The 18,091-nt window shown below is 30.6% G+C and overlaps 3 protein-coding genes across 3 annotated transcripts; 1 reads left to right on the forward strand and 2 right to left on the reverse strand.

Moving 5' to 3' along the window:
- Positions 1-1,857: 1,857 nt before the first annotated feature.
- LOC8265588 (GDSL esterase/lipase At2g04570) lies at positions 1,858-4,325 on the reverse strand. The gene is made up of 3 exons (XM_002528913.3): positions 3,886-4,325; positions 2,980-3,472; positions 1,858-2,225 (listed from the first exon to the last, which is right to left on the reverse strand). Exons 1-3 carry the CDS (start codon positions 4,258-4,260, stop codon positions 2,032-2,034), a joined length of 1,062 nt encoding a protein of 353 aa, XP_002528959.1. The 5' UTR covers positions 4,261-4,325; the 3' UTR covers positions 1,858-2,031.
- Positions 4,326-8,882: 4,557 nt separating this feature from the next.
- On the reverse strand, positions 8,883-10,835 carry LOC8265587 (GDSL esterase/lipase At2g42990). Its single transcript, XM_002528912.4, has 3 exons — positions 10,356-10,835; positions 9,746-10,238; positions 8,883-9,159 (listed from the first exon to the last, which is right to left on the reverse strand). The coding sequence occupies exons 1-3, from the start codon at positions 10,728-10,730 to the stop codon at positions 8,969-8,971; spliced, it is 1,059 nt and encodes a 352-aa protein (XP_002528958.2). The 5' UTR covers positions 10,731-10,835; the 3' UTR covers positions 8,883-8,968.
- Positions 10,836-12,364: 1,529 nt separating this feature from the next.
- On the forward strand, positions 12,365-16,555 carry LOC8265586 (probable lipid-A-disaccharide synthase, mitochondrial). Its single transcript, XM_002528911.4, has 8 exons — positions 12,365-12,712; positions 12,928-13,027; positions 13,114-13,219; positions 13,315-13,538; positions 13,774-13,852; positions 14,215-14,453; positions 15,408-15,634; positions 16,054-16,555. Exons 1-8 carry the CDS (start codon positions 12,465-12,467, stop codon positions 16,238-16,240), a joined length of 1,410 nt encoding a protein of 469 aa, XP_002528957.2. The 5' UTR covers positions 12,365-12,464; the 3' UTR covers positions 16,241-16,555.
- The last annotated feature ends 1,536 nt before the right edge of the window (positions 16,556-18,091 follow it).

An 18,091-nucleotide genomic window follows, 5' to 3' on the forward strand; every position in this document is an offset into this window, starting at 1 on the left:
TATGATGGATGTTTGGTTGATTGTCGAATATATGGAAAAGTGTCTTTAGTTTCTTCCCTTGAACTGTTATTTACTTATTGAATAAGTTTCAAAATATTAGAAATTAATTCTTTTTTTTTAAAATTTTTTTATCTTGATGTTTAGATTTATTTTATTTTGTGCTTAATTATGTTTGTTATTTATATTTTATTGATGTAGAAAATTATTTAAAAAGAAAAAAGATAGTGCAGTCATGGACTGATTCTAAATACTTTGGAGGTTGGCTTGCATGAAATTAGCAAAAGTACATAGCTAAGAATACTTATTTTTTGATAATTTTTTTGTAATAAATAATAATTTTTTGATTTTTGTTGATATTTGGTTGATGTTTCGTTAATTTTAAAATGATTATGATTAATATTTGGTTGATTTTTAGATCTATGAAGAATTATCTTTGTGAATAATAATAAAAAAAATATATCTTAAACATAAAAAAAAAAAATATCTTAAAAGAATGAATTAGTGGCTATAGTAGAATTACGAGATAATATATTTAATTTTATAATTAATTAAAAATGATGCATCAAGATATATTTGTCAATATTTTTGTTATTTTTATAGATTTAATTTAAAATGATATATTTTCACTTGATGTTACTTCAAAATTACTTGAATGACTTGAAAATATCTCTTTTTTTTAAGAAAAGCATAGTACCACTTATTAAATTATAATTTTATTTATCTTTTTATGCTAAAAATACTTTTATAACCATTTAAAGACACTCTCACCAAATTAATATTATTATAAAATATTAACAAATTAAGTATTTTTAATTAATTTTAAAATTAAAATAATTTCAAAAACTATCTAAACTTACTTCAGTTCTTTTCAAGAATTTTAAATTTAATTATATTACTTATAAAATTATATAGAGAAAAATTATAAAAATACCGCCATTCTCACCTAAAAACATCAAAATTCAATTTTTTGGCAAAGTGCAAACTAAAATAGGTTTGAATTTTACTGCACTAGATAGGACAATATTTATAAAAAAAAATTACAACTTCATCATTAAAAGCAATCATTAAAAAGAAATTTTATTAATGCATTTATTTCTTGATAATAAATATTAAAAAAAGTAATAATACAAAACAGTAAGTAAAGTCTTCATTTAGTTATTTATTAGCTTATTCCAGTTACATATTAGCTATTAGACCATAATAATGAGTTGGATTTTAATTATTTTATTAAATGTTATAAGTTGATGTGACATTTTATACAGTGAAAAAAGATTATAAAATCAATTTAGTCATTAGCCATAAGACTTTTAATTTACAAAATCAAGCGTATTTTTAAAAAATTTATATGTAAAGGAGTGTATTTTTATAAGCTGAATTTATTTGAGGTAAAAATATTATTAGTGCCGTAAAAAGAAGAAGCAAGAAATACCTTAAATAACCCTAAAAGATAAACAAGAAAAAGTCAAATAGTCCACGGCCTATAATTTTAAGGGCCTGTCTCGACGTAACTTCTTTAATCCTATGTGGTCAGGCCATGGTGCCTAACTCAAATACATGCCCAAGTTTTCTCGCAAGATTTGGCATGTACTTGGCTATTTTATACTTTGGTTCCCTTTTACATCTTATACGAATGTATATGGATGGATCATCTTCTGGGTCTTCTTTCATTAATTGTATTTCTCTCATTTTTGTTTTAATTATTCTATAGTACATGACGTGAGATTACAATAGAAGTTAAAACGTTAGAATTCAAACTTCATATCTGAAATAAACATATTATAGTCCGACTTTACTGAAGAAGAAAGAAAACCAAACAGAAAAAGAAAATGCTAAAAAACTGGCAGTAATACAAAAACCTCACAAATATATAACTCTTTTATATATAGTTTTTAGCAGAGAAAACATATCTATTTATATACTAACCTAAAAATAACAGTACAGACTAATTATACATATAGTAAGTATATGAAGTGGGCAAAAGGCATGCATGCATGCTTAAACATAACATGTATATAAAGAGAATTTGAAGATTTAGTTGAGCTTTGAAAGGGTACGCCTGACCACATAGTTGGCAATGATCTGATTAGTTTTCTGAGTAGGATGGAAAGAATCCCAAAACACATACTCGTCTGCATTCGTGCATGTAAATGGGCTATTTCTAGCGCATGCGTACCCCATCTCAAACATCCCTGTCGCACAACATGCCACTGATGTCACTTGAAATCCTGCCATTCATCATTATTTGCCAAAAATCAGACCATTTTTCAATTTATGCATTCAGGAATCAGGAGCATGAAGAATAAATATATGCATATCCAGAATCAGTCTATACTATGTGGATGATTTAATTTTACGTATAACAAGAATAAGAAACACTAAACACCACCTGAGCTTGAACTTTCTAAGTTTGTAGTTTTCAAAACAAAAGAATAAAACTCAAGCTGGCACATGAGAGATTAAAAATAGCTTTTTCAAAATTTTCTTATGATTCATTGACATTATAAAACCGAAACGGAACATAATCAAGTTGAGAATAGAAGATTTGCAGAGTTAAAGGCGTAGTTTGCTCCTATGTGTATATATAATCCGATTAGATATTTTTAGAACTCTTGTCGTGCCCTTACCTATACTGGTTTTTTGAAGAGCTTAATTAATTTTATGAATGTATGGGTCAGCAAATTCAGACATGCTAAATAGACTAAGATGAGTATTCAAGTGTGAACTCATTAAATACCTATCAACAACTAACAACACCCTCGTGGATTCTGACTACTTAAATGCAAGAGTTCAGGACTATTTCAAAATAAATAAATAAAAAAGAATTGCTATGTTATACATGAGCATATGCATGTACATGTACATGAATATATATATATATATATATATATATATATATATATATATATATATATATATATATATATTACTCAAATAAAATAGATCAAAGATGAAAGACCATAATATAGCATCAGAATTTACCATATGAAGAGGGATTTTTGATGATATGCAAGAAAATATAATACGGGTTTGAAAAAACCAGTTTTATTCCAGGAAGTTCCTTGTTCAGCTTCGTTGCCAAGCTGTTTAACTTTCCATTGAACTCCAAAGCAACATTGTTATATCTCTCTACACATTCATTTCCACCCATAATATTTGTTGATCTCTCTAGTGGCATACAACCCATTGGGGGCAACCCTCCAAGCGATATTTTTCGAGCACCCAGAGCATATAATTTCCTCACGAAAATTTCAGCAATTCCTGCAAGGAAATCTTCGTATTGTCTGATGCTGTACTGAGCTGATCGGCCACCTGGAATTGCATAGTAGTTCTCTAGGAAGTCGTTTGTTCCTATGCTTATTAGGTGCAATGCCTCCGATATAGTTTCCTCTCCTTTTGCTTCTCCGAGATAGGCTTTTAGTCTCTTCTGATAATTTTTGTAAAACTCCAACTGCTGCCAAAACGGTATCACAGACTGCAAGACACAAATGCTAATTCATTATTTATTTTGTGGATGTAATCAAGATCTTTCAGGTTCAATCTTCATTTATCCTCCAATTAACCGACCTAGAATTGAATGAAAATGGCCCATTGCATACTTATACTTATGTATATATCTAATCCAGACATATATCGTAACAAATAGGTGAATGAAACGTGACCGATCGTTAATATATATTATCATTCATTTACGGTTGTGATGTATAAATAAGCATACACTGGGATATTTATGTATTTTCCTATACAATTAATAAATTGGTATTATCTTACATACTCATTCGTATAAGCATCAAGTGCAGTAATAGAAGGAAATAAGAACTAAAATTATATGGAAAAGATTAAATTAGTGACTTGGATATAATAAGTTAGATATAAATAGGCACTTACTAGCACATCAGAAGTGGCATTATCATAGCCAGTTGCAGCAGAAGCAAAAGTAACCCCAACAGCAAAATCTGATATGTTATAAGAAGGATCCAAGTAGGGTGGGATGGTTGGCTTTAGACCCATTATTTCTGATATAAAATCCGAAGTAATTCTACCATTAGAGAATCTTCCGGTCGGCCGGCCACCTTGGAAGTCACGACCATATGGCTCAAAATTGCTCCTGGCCACAGTTGGAATGTAGTCATTATTCCCAGCATCAACAGAAGAATCTCCAAAAACAATAATAGCTGGAACTTTGGCTTCAATAGTAGTCACTAGTACTACAAGTTGAGTTAACAATAGCCAAGAACTGTATTTCTTTGCCATTCTTTTCATTTTTCTTGGTTTCTTTGTGTCTAAGTGCAACTTCTGAAGTGTTTACAAAGAAGGCTGGCCTATAATGAATAAATACTAGTGGAAAGTAGATGAGAAAGTTTGAGATATTTTAAGTTTTATGTTTTTAAATAGGAAGGTTGTTGGCAGTTTTAATTGCCACACCAAAAGGACTAAATGAGAGGTGTTTAATTATATGTGTATGTATAGCAGACAAGTTTGGTAAGATTGAAAAAAATTAAAATAAATTCTGTATGGACTTGTTGCATGCATAGAGAGAAATATGTCTACTCATTGTAATAAATGAATCAAATTTAGAGCAAAAGGAGAGTTTCATAATATCCAATTGCCATCCACTTAATTTGGTTGTACCAAAATCCATGCTTAGGAAAGGTACCAAATATTGAATGATACTTAACCAAATGTTTGATCTTGTCCCTCCATATGAGATCAACTTAAGCTAATCAACTTATAGAGATGGCATATAAATTCATTATATTCTATTTTGATTAAGATGAGTCTCAGAATTTGTCCCATTTTTCCCAACTATAAAGATATCTTGTTTTAGGTTATGATTCTTACTTAATGTAAATATATGTTTAAATTTGTAACATATAAAACATGTATAATTCAAGTAAATAAGATATAGTTATTTGATTTTTATAATTCTTAAATTATATATATATAAAATTTAAAGAGTCTCATTATCATTTCCACTTAGTTGTCTGACGCTACAACAAATCATCAAATTTTAATGATCACGAAAAAATTATCACCAATAAATGTATTTCTTATAATGTACTTTAGTCTTGCCTTTTCAAGTTATATTAGGATGAATAGCTTTAAAACATTCTTTGAAGGCTAGAAAAGATAGACTCCTAATTGTTTGACCTCACTTGGATATAGTATCATGAATGAGGCCAGAGCTAAGTAATCACTAAAGTGTTAAGCCATTAAGTTAAATGAATTAGAGAAATGACAATGATATGGCAATAACCACTAATGATCAACTGCACTACAAGGCAATGATAAGAGATTCAACTTCATAAAACATGGAGTTGAGAAATTCAAGGTTTCATTATTCTGGTAACAAGGATCAAGATTTCATTAACCACAACAAGAAGGAAAATGGTATACTGCACTTGCAAGGAATATTGAAGAAGAGAGAGAGAGAGAGAGAAGAGAGTTAATGTTAACACAAATTAGTTGCCAACTACTGAGAAAGAGAAAGAAACAAAGTAAGTTCTTGATGAAGTAGGCAAAGGGCATTGAAAGCTATTCTCCAACAGAAATGGAGGCGCTAGCTTTTGTCCGTTATAAATGCCTCATTATATTCATGAGAAATTTGCTACCATTGTTCCCCATTTCCTTCTATATACCCCTTACCTTCCACACTGCTACAGTTGCAGATATAAGTCGTGTGGGGACTGAAAAAAGAAAAACATGGTATTGCATTGATCTTGAAACTTGCATGCATTAATTGGTTTTATTCGTTAATTACAATGATATCCTATTCCGTTAATTCCTGCCAGTGTCTTTTTCTTGGTATACAAAATTTAGATAACTATAATTTGCCGCTTATGATTGCTAGCTTTGTAATCAAATAGAGAAGCCGAGCTCCAGCTTGACGTCGACTTCTTTTATATTCAAATTCCAGCTCAACTTATTTCAAAATTATTTAATTTAGAAATAATTTATTTTTGGTTCATAAAATTATTTAAATATGTTAATTAAATATTTATGTAACGAAAAAAATCAAACTTAAGTTTATTATGTATTATTATTATATATATATATATATATATATATATATTAATATTATATTATCTATACAAAATTTTAAATTAAGAATAAAATTAATTCGAACTTGAGTCAATAGACAAGTTTACTTATGAACCACATCGTGAACTTATTTATAAGTTTTTTTAAATAAAATAGGCTCAAGTTTGAGTTCACGAATCAATAAACAAGTTTGTGTGCTAATGAACCAAATTCGGTCATTTGAGTTCAACTTGATAAAATTATCAAATTTAATTAACTTAACATACAATTCCAAACAAACTATCTATCAAATTAAGCTCTGAATAACTTATGAAACCTTGAGGGTAGTTAGAGCCTTAATGATTACCATATATCACATTAATCGGGGCAATACTTTTCCATATTATATAAATCCCCTTATAGCTCTTAAAAATATTTTAATAGTTTGTCGTTAATTTAGGTGTTAAACTAAAATAAAATAATAAAAAATCCTTCTAAAAAGCATCAAATTTTTTGGTAGCACAAAGGCTCATGCAAAGGCGATAGCCTGATTTTACAGAAACATTTAACTATGTGGTTAAGTCAGGTACCATTCAGTTAGTTTTGACATTGGTTATATGGAACGAAGGGTTGGCAGGTGTAACAAGTCAGATGTGAAAAATGCATTTCTCCTCGGCAAAATTAAGAAAGATGCATACATGAGACAACTGTTGAATTATGTAAATTGAAGACATCTAAAATTTATTTGTAAGCTAATAAAGCTTTATATGGGTACGACCCTCCACATGCATGGTATAATTGGTTCATGGTCTATTGGATTTTCAGTTAGCAAATCTGATTATTATATGTTTGTTATTATAAGAATGGGAGATGGTATCATTACTCACAACATCACCATTTATGTTGTCTGAATCAATTATGGGATTGTTGGCTAATGAGTCTGCAACGAAAGTTTTTAAGGCAATCCATTACTTTCTAGGTATTGAATTTATAAAGAAAGCGAATGAAATTTTCAGATCATAATCGAAATATGTTAAGGAGATATTAGAAAATATATGAAGAATTTAGGATAATAGTAAAATTCGAGAGATAAACTAGTTTAATATGGTAAATCTAAAAATGAAGATGGTAATTGTTATTTTATTTTTTATTTAGTTAATTAGAAAGCATTTTATTCTTTCTTTTTAATTTTACAGTAAATTTAACAGAAAACTAAAAAAGAAAAATAATACATTATTATAAACTACAAAGAAAACTATATATAATATTGAAAAACAAAGTCCTCATTACTTGTTAGTGTAATAAGACAACCACAATTAAAAACCAACCAATATAAATACAATAATTAATTAAAAATATAACATCTGAGTCTATCTGATAATTATTTCAATAAACTATCGAGTTTTTTCAATTTTTATTAAATTGACTTTTATAAAATTAAAATATTTTCTTAAACTTCTTAATGACAAATAAAAAATCACAAACTCTTAAGATTTTTTGTTTTCATTTCTATTGTATTAAAATATCAAAAAATTAATTCTTTTAATTTTTTTTAAATTATGGTTTTAGTTGTTTTTTTCATAAAACAACCAAAAAAAAAACTAAAAAAGACCACAACATATTTAAAAAAAATATAAAAAAAAATGATATATTATTTTTTTCTTAGAATATTTATGAAAAATCCTTTTTTATATTCTCTTCTTGTAGTTGGGCCATGTTGAGCACTTGTAGCCCAGTTTGAGACCTAGCTCAAATCAGCTTGTGAGACTGGTAGCCGTGTTATGTCCTTCCCTAGTGCTGGAGATTTCACTTTCCAGTTTGGTCTCAACCCAATCCTTCCTGATTTCCAGGTCCACTTATGACCAAATCAGACTCATTTAAAAATGTAAAAGTTAAATGATAGGCCTAATAAACAAAAGAGAAAATTTTAATAAATTGTTATAAGGTTTAATGTATTTTTATATTAAAATAAGTAATTTATTTTTTGTTATTTTAATACTTTATAAATATAACTGTTAATAATCAAATTATACACAGCAAATGACAATTGGAAAAATAATGGCTATTAGGCGCCACAATATATTCTTTTCACGGTATTGTACAATTTCACTGTTATTTACTAACAGTCATATTTACAGAATACCAATGTGATAAAAATAAATTACAGACTCTAAAACAAAAATACATTAAATCACTCTAGACAGAATTCATGGGCAAGGCATTCTATTTTAAAATCTAGTCTCAAGTTCATGAATAATGAATGTGTCTTGTAAAATCTGTTACCATAACCTGTACCAATCTTTATTTATTTCTCCCTTTTCTTCCTCTTCTTCTCTCTCTCTCTCTCTCTCTCTCTCTCTCTATTCTACTATAGAAAAGGTAACAATTTAAATGATAGCAATATTGGTTTAATTACTAAATAAATTCTATATTTTAAACATGTTTTCAAGTTTGGCATGGAATTTTATTTTATTTTATTTTAATTTTGATAACATTGAAAAGATAAAAATTACATATTAAATTTGAAAATAAAGGAAAATATAAAATTTATTTGGCATCTAAGCCTTTTATATTTTAGTCTCCAGAGAGATTTTACTTTTTGATTATATGCCATGAATTTTCAATATACATCCAAGGTCGCCCTTCACTTGTAAAACTTTTGTCCCTATGAAAATGGTTACCTATCCAACCAATTCTGATAGAAAAACTAGAATCCAAGATCCACCAACAAGCTTAATGAATGAAAATGGACTCATCAGATTAGTCCCATTTACATTTTTTTTCTTCATTATTGTGGAAGCTTCTTTGTTGCTTGACAGCATAATATTGGGTCTCTTTATTTTCAATTGGCAGACAAAAATCAATTATAATAAATCATTGTTGATAGGATACCTTAATATATAACTTGAGGGAAATATATAGATACAAGAAATCAAAATCAAGTACATAACTAATGAAAGTGAGATAGAAGAGTAGGGATAACCTGATCAGAAATAATTTGGTTAGTTTTTTCAGTAGGATGGAAGGCATCCCAGAATACATATCGATTGGCATCTGGGCATGTAAACGAATGCTCATTGCAGAGGTAACTCATTTCAAATGTTCCTGTTGCACAACATGCCACTCCTGTCACCTCAAATCCTGCCATTCACCCAATACCATTTAAAACTCAATTGCTTTATATAAGGCCATTCTTTACTAAAACAAATTCACAGTATTATTAAAAGGAAAACTATTTAAATTACTCTTACTAAAACCTCTTGATTAAATTCTATGCATGCATGCTTTTGATTACCAGGTACCACTAAATTATTGTTAAGTTGGTGTAAGCATTTATGATTATAGCTGGCAAAATGGAACCCAATTAGCTTGGACCCCTACCCAACAAACAAGAATTATAGCTTCAACTTTCCTATCTCAAATGGCATGCAAGAACATTATTATGCCTACACATGTCCTCTTCCCTCCACCTTATTAACTTAATTCTTATACTTTAACAATACTATTAAAATTCACTCTCTCCATTCTGAATTAAATGAAGTATAAGATTGTTATATAAGAAATAACAAACTTAATAAATAGCTTCAATTATAGAAAATAATATTCATTCAATAAAAACCATTATCTCTTAGTCTAGAAGGGACTTAGGAAAGCACAAATATGTAAAAGAAAGAAAGAATTTAAATAAGTGTCAACCTATTGACATAAAACGATGAATAGAGCTTACCATATAGAGAAGGCCTTCTAATAATATCATAGAAAATGTCATAAACATTTTTTGTAAACACCAATTTGAGTCCAGGAAGGCCTTTGTTCAGCTGTGCCGCTATTCCCTCCAACTTTCCATTGAATTCCAAAGCTACATTGTTGTACTCCTCCAAACAATCATTATGACCCAAGAAATTCGTTGTCCTCTCTAATGGCAGACACCCCATTGGAGGAACTCCAGTTAGTGATATTTTCCTAGCTCCAAGACTGTAAAGTTCACTTATGAAATTCCCAGCAAGCCTAACAAGAAAATCCTCGTATTGCTTGACAGTGAATTGGGATCTTCTTGTCGGAAATGTGTAGTAATTTTCTAGGAAATCATTTGTTCCTAAGCTCATCAAATACAAGGCCTCACTTATTATCTCGCTCGCCCTGTCATTGCCTATATACGCTCTCAGCTTGTTTTGGTAATCTTTGTAGTACTCTAATTCCTTCCACAGAGGTATCACGTTCTGCGAGTATAGAATCACAGAAATTAAAATAAATCAAGCTCTCATACCATATTAAAGTAATTTTTAAAACGGGACAGAAATTAAGTTCATGCATGCAAAATTAGAAAAAGGACTTACTAAAACTTTAGAAGTAGCATTATCATAGCCAGTTCCAGCAGAGGCAAAGCAAACACCAGTAGCAAAATCTGATATACTGAACATAGGATCTAAGTAAGCTGGTATCGATGGCTTGAGCCCAAAAGCCTGAGAGATGAAGTCAGGAGGAATACGGCCATTGCAGAAGCGCCCTGTGGGGCGACCGCCTTCGAAATCACGGCCATAAGGCCGGAAATTGCTCTTGAGAACAGTGGAAATCACGTTGTTGTTTCCAGCATCAACTGATGAATCTCCAAATACAATGACCGCTGGGACTTTGGCTTCAGTTTCAGCAGCAAATAACGAAAGAACAGCTAGTGTTATAAAGAAGAAAAGATCAACATGCAGTTGTGCCATTCTTGTTTAAGTGTCTAAATTGAGAAAAAAGATTGGCCAAGTTCATATATTTTGCATGTAGGGATAGGAACTGAACAGAGAGATATTAAAATAAGTAGAAGGTAACAAATTAATGCGAAAAAGTTTGGTGGGTTTCTTAAATATTAATGACTGTCGTCTGCACCTGTGTCGCTTACAGTACACTTAGACAGCGGAAAGGTTTTGATATTAGTGTAGCTTTTATTTATTTATTAGTATATTTTAAGAAAATATTTCAAATTCAAAACCATGAGCCTTGGTCCCCTTTGCAGATAAATTTTGCTAAATCTGTATATTTTCCAGTTTGAGTCAGGTGATTATGCCTGGAAAATAATTCCAGAACATAAATGTTAACTACAATCATAGATATGATGATTCATTACATAATTAATTTAATAATTATAATTTTACAGGCCAATATTGTTATTTCAGCTATTTCTAAAAGCAAGACATCCATTTTTAGTTGTCAGATTTTCCACCTTTTACTTGAAAATAGAAAAATAAAAACTAACTACGAGGTAAAAGGTGTGATAGCCTCTCAAACTTTTAGTCGAATCTTAATTAAGTCTTAGGGACGAAAGTAACCAAGACATAAGTATTTGGTACTGTGATGGATGGAGTAGTTTCGGTGGTTAGCTCTTTTGGAGGCGGTGGTTGTGATCCATTTATGAAACTTATGAGTTTTTAGTAGTTAAGCAAGGGAATAAATTGTATTTCCAAGCAAGATAGTTTGAGTGCTCAAGTCTGATTACAAAAGAATGAGATGTGGTGAAATTAGCAAGAGGGGCTGAAGGAGAAGGGAAAGAGGAGGGAGATGAGGTTAAAGAAGTGGAAGAAGAGGAGGAATAACTTTATATGTAGTCTCCGGAGTCATTAGGCTTTGATACCATGTAAAATAATGTAGAGTATCTTGTATTAATTAATGAAAGATATATGTACAAGTATTTATAGAGTTATAATATAATAATAAGATTCGTATTAGTTATATATATATATATATATATATATATGTATATATATATATATATATATATATATATTAAAAATAGCATTTTTGCAAGTTGTAGTGTAAAAGTATAAATAAACTTCAATTTTCAATTAAAGCGCAATTAGACTCTTAAATCTTAGAGTAGCTCAATTTAACCTTTAAAGTTTAAAAATAAAATAATTATATTTTTAAACTAACTCTGTCTATTTTGAAGTGTAATGACATGAGATCCAGTTAATTTTAGGTGCTAGAAGGAATTGCTTTAACTCTTCCTGACTTGCTTTTTTGCGTGTGAATAAGTATTAATTCTACTATGTGATGATTAAAATTATAAGATAATAATTTATCTTTCATTTTGATAAAAAAATCAGTACAATCATCATTTGTTAAAAAAAAAAAATGTAGATTAAAAAATCCTATTATTCTATTTTTCAAAATTTGGGAGCATAATTGAGCTACCTTGAACTTTAGGAATTTAATTGCACTTTAACCAAATGTTTAAGTGCTTATCTGTACTTTCGCCTGTTTTTATTTTGCCAGCTTGGGAACGTAACAGAGTTCCACGTGCCAACTGCTTAACGGAATGACAGTTAGGACTAAATATGGACTCGGCTCTCTCGTCGCCTGGGCTTAAGAACCCGCCCGATTCAATATAGAGTATAAAGTTTTGCTCTTTATGCAAATTTTAGGGTAATTTGAAGTTTTACTCGAGTTTTGTGCTTGTGAAAATGACTTCTAGAGCATTGAGGATTTGGAACAATCTGAGTAATAATACTACTGCGCTCTTCTTGAAGTTACATAGAAGAAGATATGTATCAGTAACAGGCAGAAGTATAATGGAAAGTGCTTGTAGAGATGGTGAGCTAAGAGTTTTTATTTTTGCTGGCGAGGTTTCAGGTGATTCTATTGGTTCTCGTCTTATGGCTTCCTTGAAGAACCTCTCTCCTACTCCTATTCGCTTTGCTGGTGTTGGAGGGTAAGCTATGGCTTTTGCTGTTCTTTTTTTTTTTTTTTTCCTTTTTAGTATTTAATGTTCTTTGAAATTATTATTTTCATTAAGCATAGATGGTATTGACAAATAATTTTTTTTTATAAAAATCAGTTCTTTAGTTGATGTTGGGAAAACATATACATTGGCACTAATGTGTTGTCTGGAAATTCTTTATTTTGTTTATATTATTTATTTGCAAGGTTTATGATGTCCAAGGAAGGATTGAAATCTCTGTTCCCTATGGAGGATATTGCAGTAATGGGGATATGGGAATTGTTACCACATTTGAATAAATTTAGAGTGAGTAATTAGAAATATATTGCCTTGTAGATTTCATGAGGTTGCTCTTCCGAATAGTTGATAAGCACTGAACTTTGAAATATCAGGAAAGGTTGAAAGAAACAACAGAGGCTGCCTTCTCGTTTCTGCCTCATGTTGTTGTGACAGTGGACTCCAAGGGATTCTCTTTTCGTCTACTGAAGCAGTTACGAGGTACTGTCATCGGCTTTCTTGCTGTTACCATCAGTGCTTGCATTTTGCTTATGCAATAAGTATGTTGTAGGAAACTGGCGAAATGATTTTTGCAGCTAGATACAGTCAGCAAAGATTGAATAGTCCTGTACACTTCCATTATGTGGCACCGTCATTTTGGGCATGGAAAGGAGGAGAAGAAAGACTCAAAAACCTAGCTAATTTTGTGGATCATGTTTTCTGTATACTTCCTAATGAGGAAGCAGTTTGTAGATTAAATGGATTGACTGCTACGTTTGTGGGCCATCCTGTTTTGGAAGATCTTTTAGAGTTTAATTTGGTATGGAATTTTATTCTAAACTTTGAATTACTTTAGGATTAACACAGCTCATGTATTTAAAAATCACATGATACACATCATTAGAGCTCCTATGGAAGTTCCAAAATGCTGCTATTCATGTGCACTTATGTGCTGTCTGATATCTCCGGTTTGAAATGATCTCTTATTTGATTGGTACAATTCAATCTTTTAAAGTTGATTAACTGCTAACATGCCAAAGGTTTATCATGTCTAGGGAAAGCAAAACTCAGCACATGAATGGAAAATGGAGAGAAATAGTGAAGATTTTCGAAGTAAACATGCAGTTCCTTCAGGTAATATGAAAGTCATGAATGCTTCAGTTTCTTTTTTTTTTTTTTTTAATCTGTGGTAGCCTATCTTCAGTTGTTAATTACCTATATGGTAATAGTATGAAAATTATGTCATATATGTAGGAGCTTAATCAACAGGCATCATCATGATAAGTCTTTCCTCTTATATCTTCTTTATCATGTTATGCATCTCTTTCTAATGATATTTATGACATAAAACTTTGGTGTTATTGAAAACAGTTTGTCCTGCATCAAATTGTAGATTGTAATATGTTCTTGAATTCTTAATGAAGGGAAGGGGTTAATGTCTTTAAAATTTTATATTCATCTGTGTATTGATACTTGGAATGTTTTGGCTTTGAAAGGAGCTACAGTCATTTCCTTGCTTCCTGGAAGCAGATTACAAGAGGTCACACGGATGCTCTCCATTTATGCAAATACTATGGGGCAGTTAAAAAGTAGTACTCACGAGTTAACTGCAGTTATTCACGTAGCACCAAATCTCCATGTGGAGAATTACATCAGGGACTCTGTTCGCAAGTGGCCTGTACCTTCTATATTGATTCCTGGAGCAATTAGACACATGAAATATGATGCACTTAGTGTAAGTCCTCTTGCTCTTCCTTCTAGCTGACATATGTACAATTGTGTCAGAAATAAATAACTGAGGAATGAGGGTTATAGGTGCTGATTTATGTGGTTTGCTGGAGGGTGTCTATGCTATCATCAAACTAAGGATTTCCAGCTGCTTGTAGTTCTTATGGATGGGTAGTGGGGGAAAAATAGAGGTCAATCTGGTACAAACTGGAATGTTGTTAGTCAGAACCTGCAACGAGTTGGGTGTAATTCCCTGTGCTGTTCTGTTATTGGATCTATTGGGTTTAGGCATATTTGATTTTGGTTGGTAGTGTCTGTTTATCTTTTATAGTTAATTGTGACTATTCATGTTTTTTTGGCTAATTGGGATATTCCTGTTAGTGCTTGATAGGTATATTAAAATATAATTTATTGTGGTCAAAGCGCATAGTCTTTGGACTAACAACCTGTAAAATCCAAAGCTATACTCCCCTATCAAATGTGAATACTTTTTCTTACAATTTTCTATAACATCCGTGAATTCAGTAACTAAATTATCAATAATTTACTTTTGATCTATACTTGCAAGCAAATTAGACTTACTGGATTAGAGTCTACAATTGATTGGAGTTGATGAGCTATAGATAATTTCTATAGAAGAGATCATAATTGGAAAATAGGGCGCAACTTTTTGTTTTTATGAGTCACTAGGCTAGGTTCTTTTTAAATCATCTATTTTTTCTTCTTACATTTTATTTTCAGCTTAAATTATATTCTAAATTTCCTTATTGAAATGTTAGGCACTTATCTGAAGAAACAATATTTGATGCTTACATCTGCTGGGACTTGATAATGTTGTTGAGAAAATAGTGAGTTTTCTCATATAATTATAAGAGCCTGCATTTTCTGAATCCTGAATGTACTGACTGCATTGTAATTTTGATAAAATAAACCATAACTGAGGTAGATTTTATGTCATCAGGCCAGTAGCATTGCATTATGTACATCCGGAACCGTGGCTTTGGAGTTGCAGTTGGCACGCTTGCCATGTGTAGTTGCCTATCGTGCCCATCTCCTAACAGAATGGATTATTCGGTATAAAGCAAAGATACCATACATTTCTCTGCCTAATATACTCATGGATTCAGCTATAATCCCTGAAGCCCTTTTTCAAGCATGCACGCCAAGAAATTTAGCCTCATTGCTCTTGTAAGATTATCTCACATCAGAAGCATCGATGTTTCTTCCTTCTTTTTCAGAAAATGAGCATAAATATTTCTTCTTAATGGGCTAGAGCAGTGTGGATGCGACTGTTAGCCTGTTACATAGCCAAGTGGCTGTAGCATACTATATAAATTTGTTAGTTACACATTTCACATAGCTGTGGCTGCAAGCATTATGGCAAAATGGCTCCATACTTGCTGAAATTTAATCTGCAAACTCTATGTTTATTGTAAAAGGAAAAGGCAGAGGACTATATAGCATTTTTTTCCCTTAAAACTGAACCATTCCTAATTGTTGAAAATTGAAGTGGATTGGGTTCAGTAGTCATTAGCTATTGCTTCGATGGATGCAACTTTAATGATTCTTGACTTGGCTACTCCAGCTAATATATAACTCCATTTCAGGGAACTCATACATGACACAGGACTTCAAGAAAAACAAATTGTTGCTGCTAATAAGGTAATCAGCCTTCTGTATCCTTCAGAGAGGAATATAAGTAACTTGACAGAACAGGGCACAGAAAGCAGTTTTGTGAGTTGCACCCCAAGCATGATAGCAGCAGCCACCATATTGCGCCATGTAAAACCATGAGGACTAACGATCGCTTATCAGACATCCTGACATTCAGTTTTAAGGTGTTGATCAAGTGGATGAAGTAATATCAGGAGTCAGCAGCAGTAACACAATTCTGTTTCCTGCTAATACTGTAGTTGGAGAATCTAATTTTCATATGCTGGTCGCAGTTTCAAATGTGTATAATTTTATTTTTCAATGACGGTAAAGTCTCCCTTTCCATCTTGCAAGTACATTAAGTCTATATTTGGTACATCTCTTGCAAGTACATTAAGGCTATATTTGATATGATGTAATGAAGTATGTAATGGAATCATTAGATTATATGGTTTATTACTTTGTTTGGTAATTAGTCTTTTTTATTGTAATGTAATGACAAATATATTATGTAATCAATTATCTTTAATTTGATATAATATTCAATACACATAAAATTTAGGTAAATAATTATAATATATTTTATTAACATAACACCTTCAATAGCTATTCACATCATTATTTGGCAACAGGCCATTGTATTTTGGGAATCGGTTATCGATTATATATATTTTTTAAATTTATATTTTAATATTATTTTAAAATAGTTTATTTAACATTTTATTTTTGTATTAATTATTATAAATAAATTAAATATTAAAAGTATAATTATAATTACATTACATATGTTTTTTATTATAAACAAATATAGTAATATAATATTTATTATATTACATTGCATTACAATTTTTACAATGTTACATGGTCATTACATTTCATTACTTTATGTTAAACGTAGTTTAATATCACATCGCTAGTTTAGACAATCATGTATTTATATTTTGTTGATTATTAGTGAATATAAATATATTTTTTTTCTTAAAAGAAGCCCTTAATTATTAGCTTTTTTTTTTTATTTTTTTGCTTTGCCAGCTAAGCTGTTAGTTGAATTCTTGTAAGCGATGAAAAATATATACCAATGTGAACATGGAATTTTTCTTTTATATTATTTGGGTCTTTCCAATGCTAATGATATGTAATGTTGTTCTTCTTTCTCGGAAGCTTAATGGATTAAAATTTAGAATCGTGAAAATGGCATCTAATTAGAGTAATGCACATTGAGATAAAATTAAGTGAAATTATATTTATAGAGTTTACCATCTAATTCTAATTGCAATGCATGTGCTCATATGTGCCAAATTTCTTACTAAATAAACTGGAGTTTGTTTTGCCTCAGCTCATCAATTCAGTTAGTGTACCGTAACTGATAGTTGATAGTTGATAAATTAAACCGTTTGATAAATTTTTGATTGAAAATTCGAATAAAGACATAAATTGATTATCCAAAATCGAGCCTAACAACAGGGTGTATCAAACATGAATTTATTTTTAAGCAATAACTTTTTTATCCATATTTTATTTCTTTTCATCAATTTTTAGCAATAATTTCACTAAAAACAACACATGATTTTAGTACGTCCACTAAAAATTAATTTTTTTTGGAAAAGAAAAGGAACAGTTAAAGCAAAACTAAAATGTTTGTTTCGTCACCCTTGAGACCAGCTCAAACACTATCAACAGAACACATCAAAGCCACAAAAAACTCCACTTCTTGTTATAGTAAACCGAAAACAAAAAACCCCTAATTTAAATCCCCATACACAACACACACACACACACACACACACACACGCACATTACCACAAAAATCTTATTAACAACATTACAGCAGTATTATACTTTTCATTGCATACCTTACAGCAATGGCAACATCTAGAGGAATGGTTTTCTTGTTACTGATCTCTACTGTGATGATTTGCTCTTTGTTTATCAGAGAAACCCATGCAGAATGCGGCAGCGTTCATCCTGATGATGACAGAAAATGCCATGAAA

Source organism: Ricinus communis, chromosome 7 (genome assembly GCF_019578655.1).
Source record: "Ricinus communis isolate WT05 ecotype wild-type chromosome 7, ASM1957865v1, whole genome shotgun sequence".
Classification (NCBI taxonomy): Eukaryota; Viridiplantae; Streptophyta; class Magnoliopsida; order Malpighiales; family Euphorbiaceae; genus Ricinus; species Ricinus communis.

Excerpts from the sequence above, each read along its gene's own strand:
- LOC8265588 (XM_002528913.3), bottom strand. The coding sequence starts at position 4,260 with ATGAAAAGAATGGCAAAGAAATACAGTTCTTGGCTATTGTTAACTCAA. Across the intron at positions 3,473-3,885 it reads ATGCCACTTCTGATGTGCTA|TCTGTGATACCGTTTTGGCA; the intron begins GTAAGTGCCTAT and ends TGTGTCTTGCAG. Across the intron at positions 2,226-2,979 it reads CAAAAATCCCTCTTCATATG|GATTTCAAGTGACATCAGTG; the intron begins GTAAATTCTGAT and ends GATGAATGGCAG.
- LOC8265587 (XM_002528912.4), bottom strand. The coding sequence starts at position 10,730 with ATGGCACAACTGCATGTTGATCTTTTCTTCTTTATAACACTAGCTGTT. Across the intron at positions 10,239-10,355 it reads ATGCTACTTCTAAAGTTTTA|AACGTGATACCTCTGTGGAA; the intron begins GTAAGTCCTTTT and ends CTATACTCGCAG. Across the intron at positions 9,160-9,745 it reads TAGAAGGCCTTCTCTATATG|GATTTGAGGTGACAGGAGTG; the intron begins GTAAGCTCTATT and ends GGTGAATGGCAG.
- LOC8265586 (XM_002528911.4), top strand. The coding sequence starts at position 12,465 with ATGACTTCTAGAGCATTGAGGATTTGGAACAATCTGAGTAATAATACT. Across the intron at positions 12,713-12,927 it reads CGCTTTGCTGGTGTTGGAGG|GTTTATGATGTCCAAGGAAG; the intron begins GTAAGCTATGGC and ends TTTATTTGCAAG. Across the intron at positions 15,635-16,053 it reads AATTTAGCCTCATTGCTCTT|GGAACTCATACATGACACAG; the intron begins GTAAGATTATCT and ends ACTCCATTTCAG.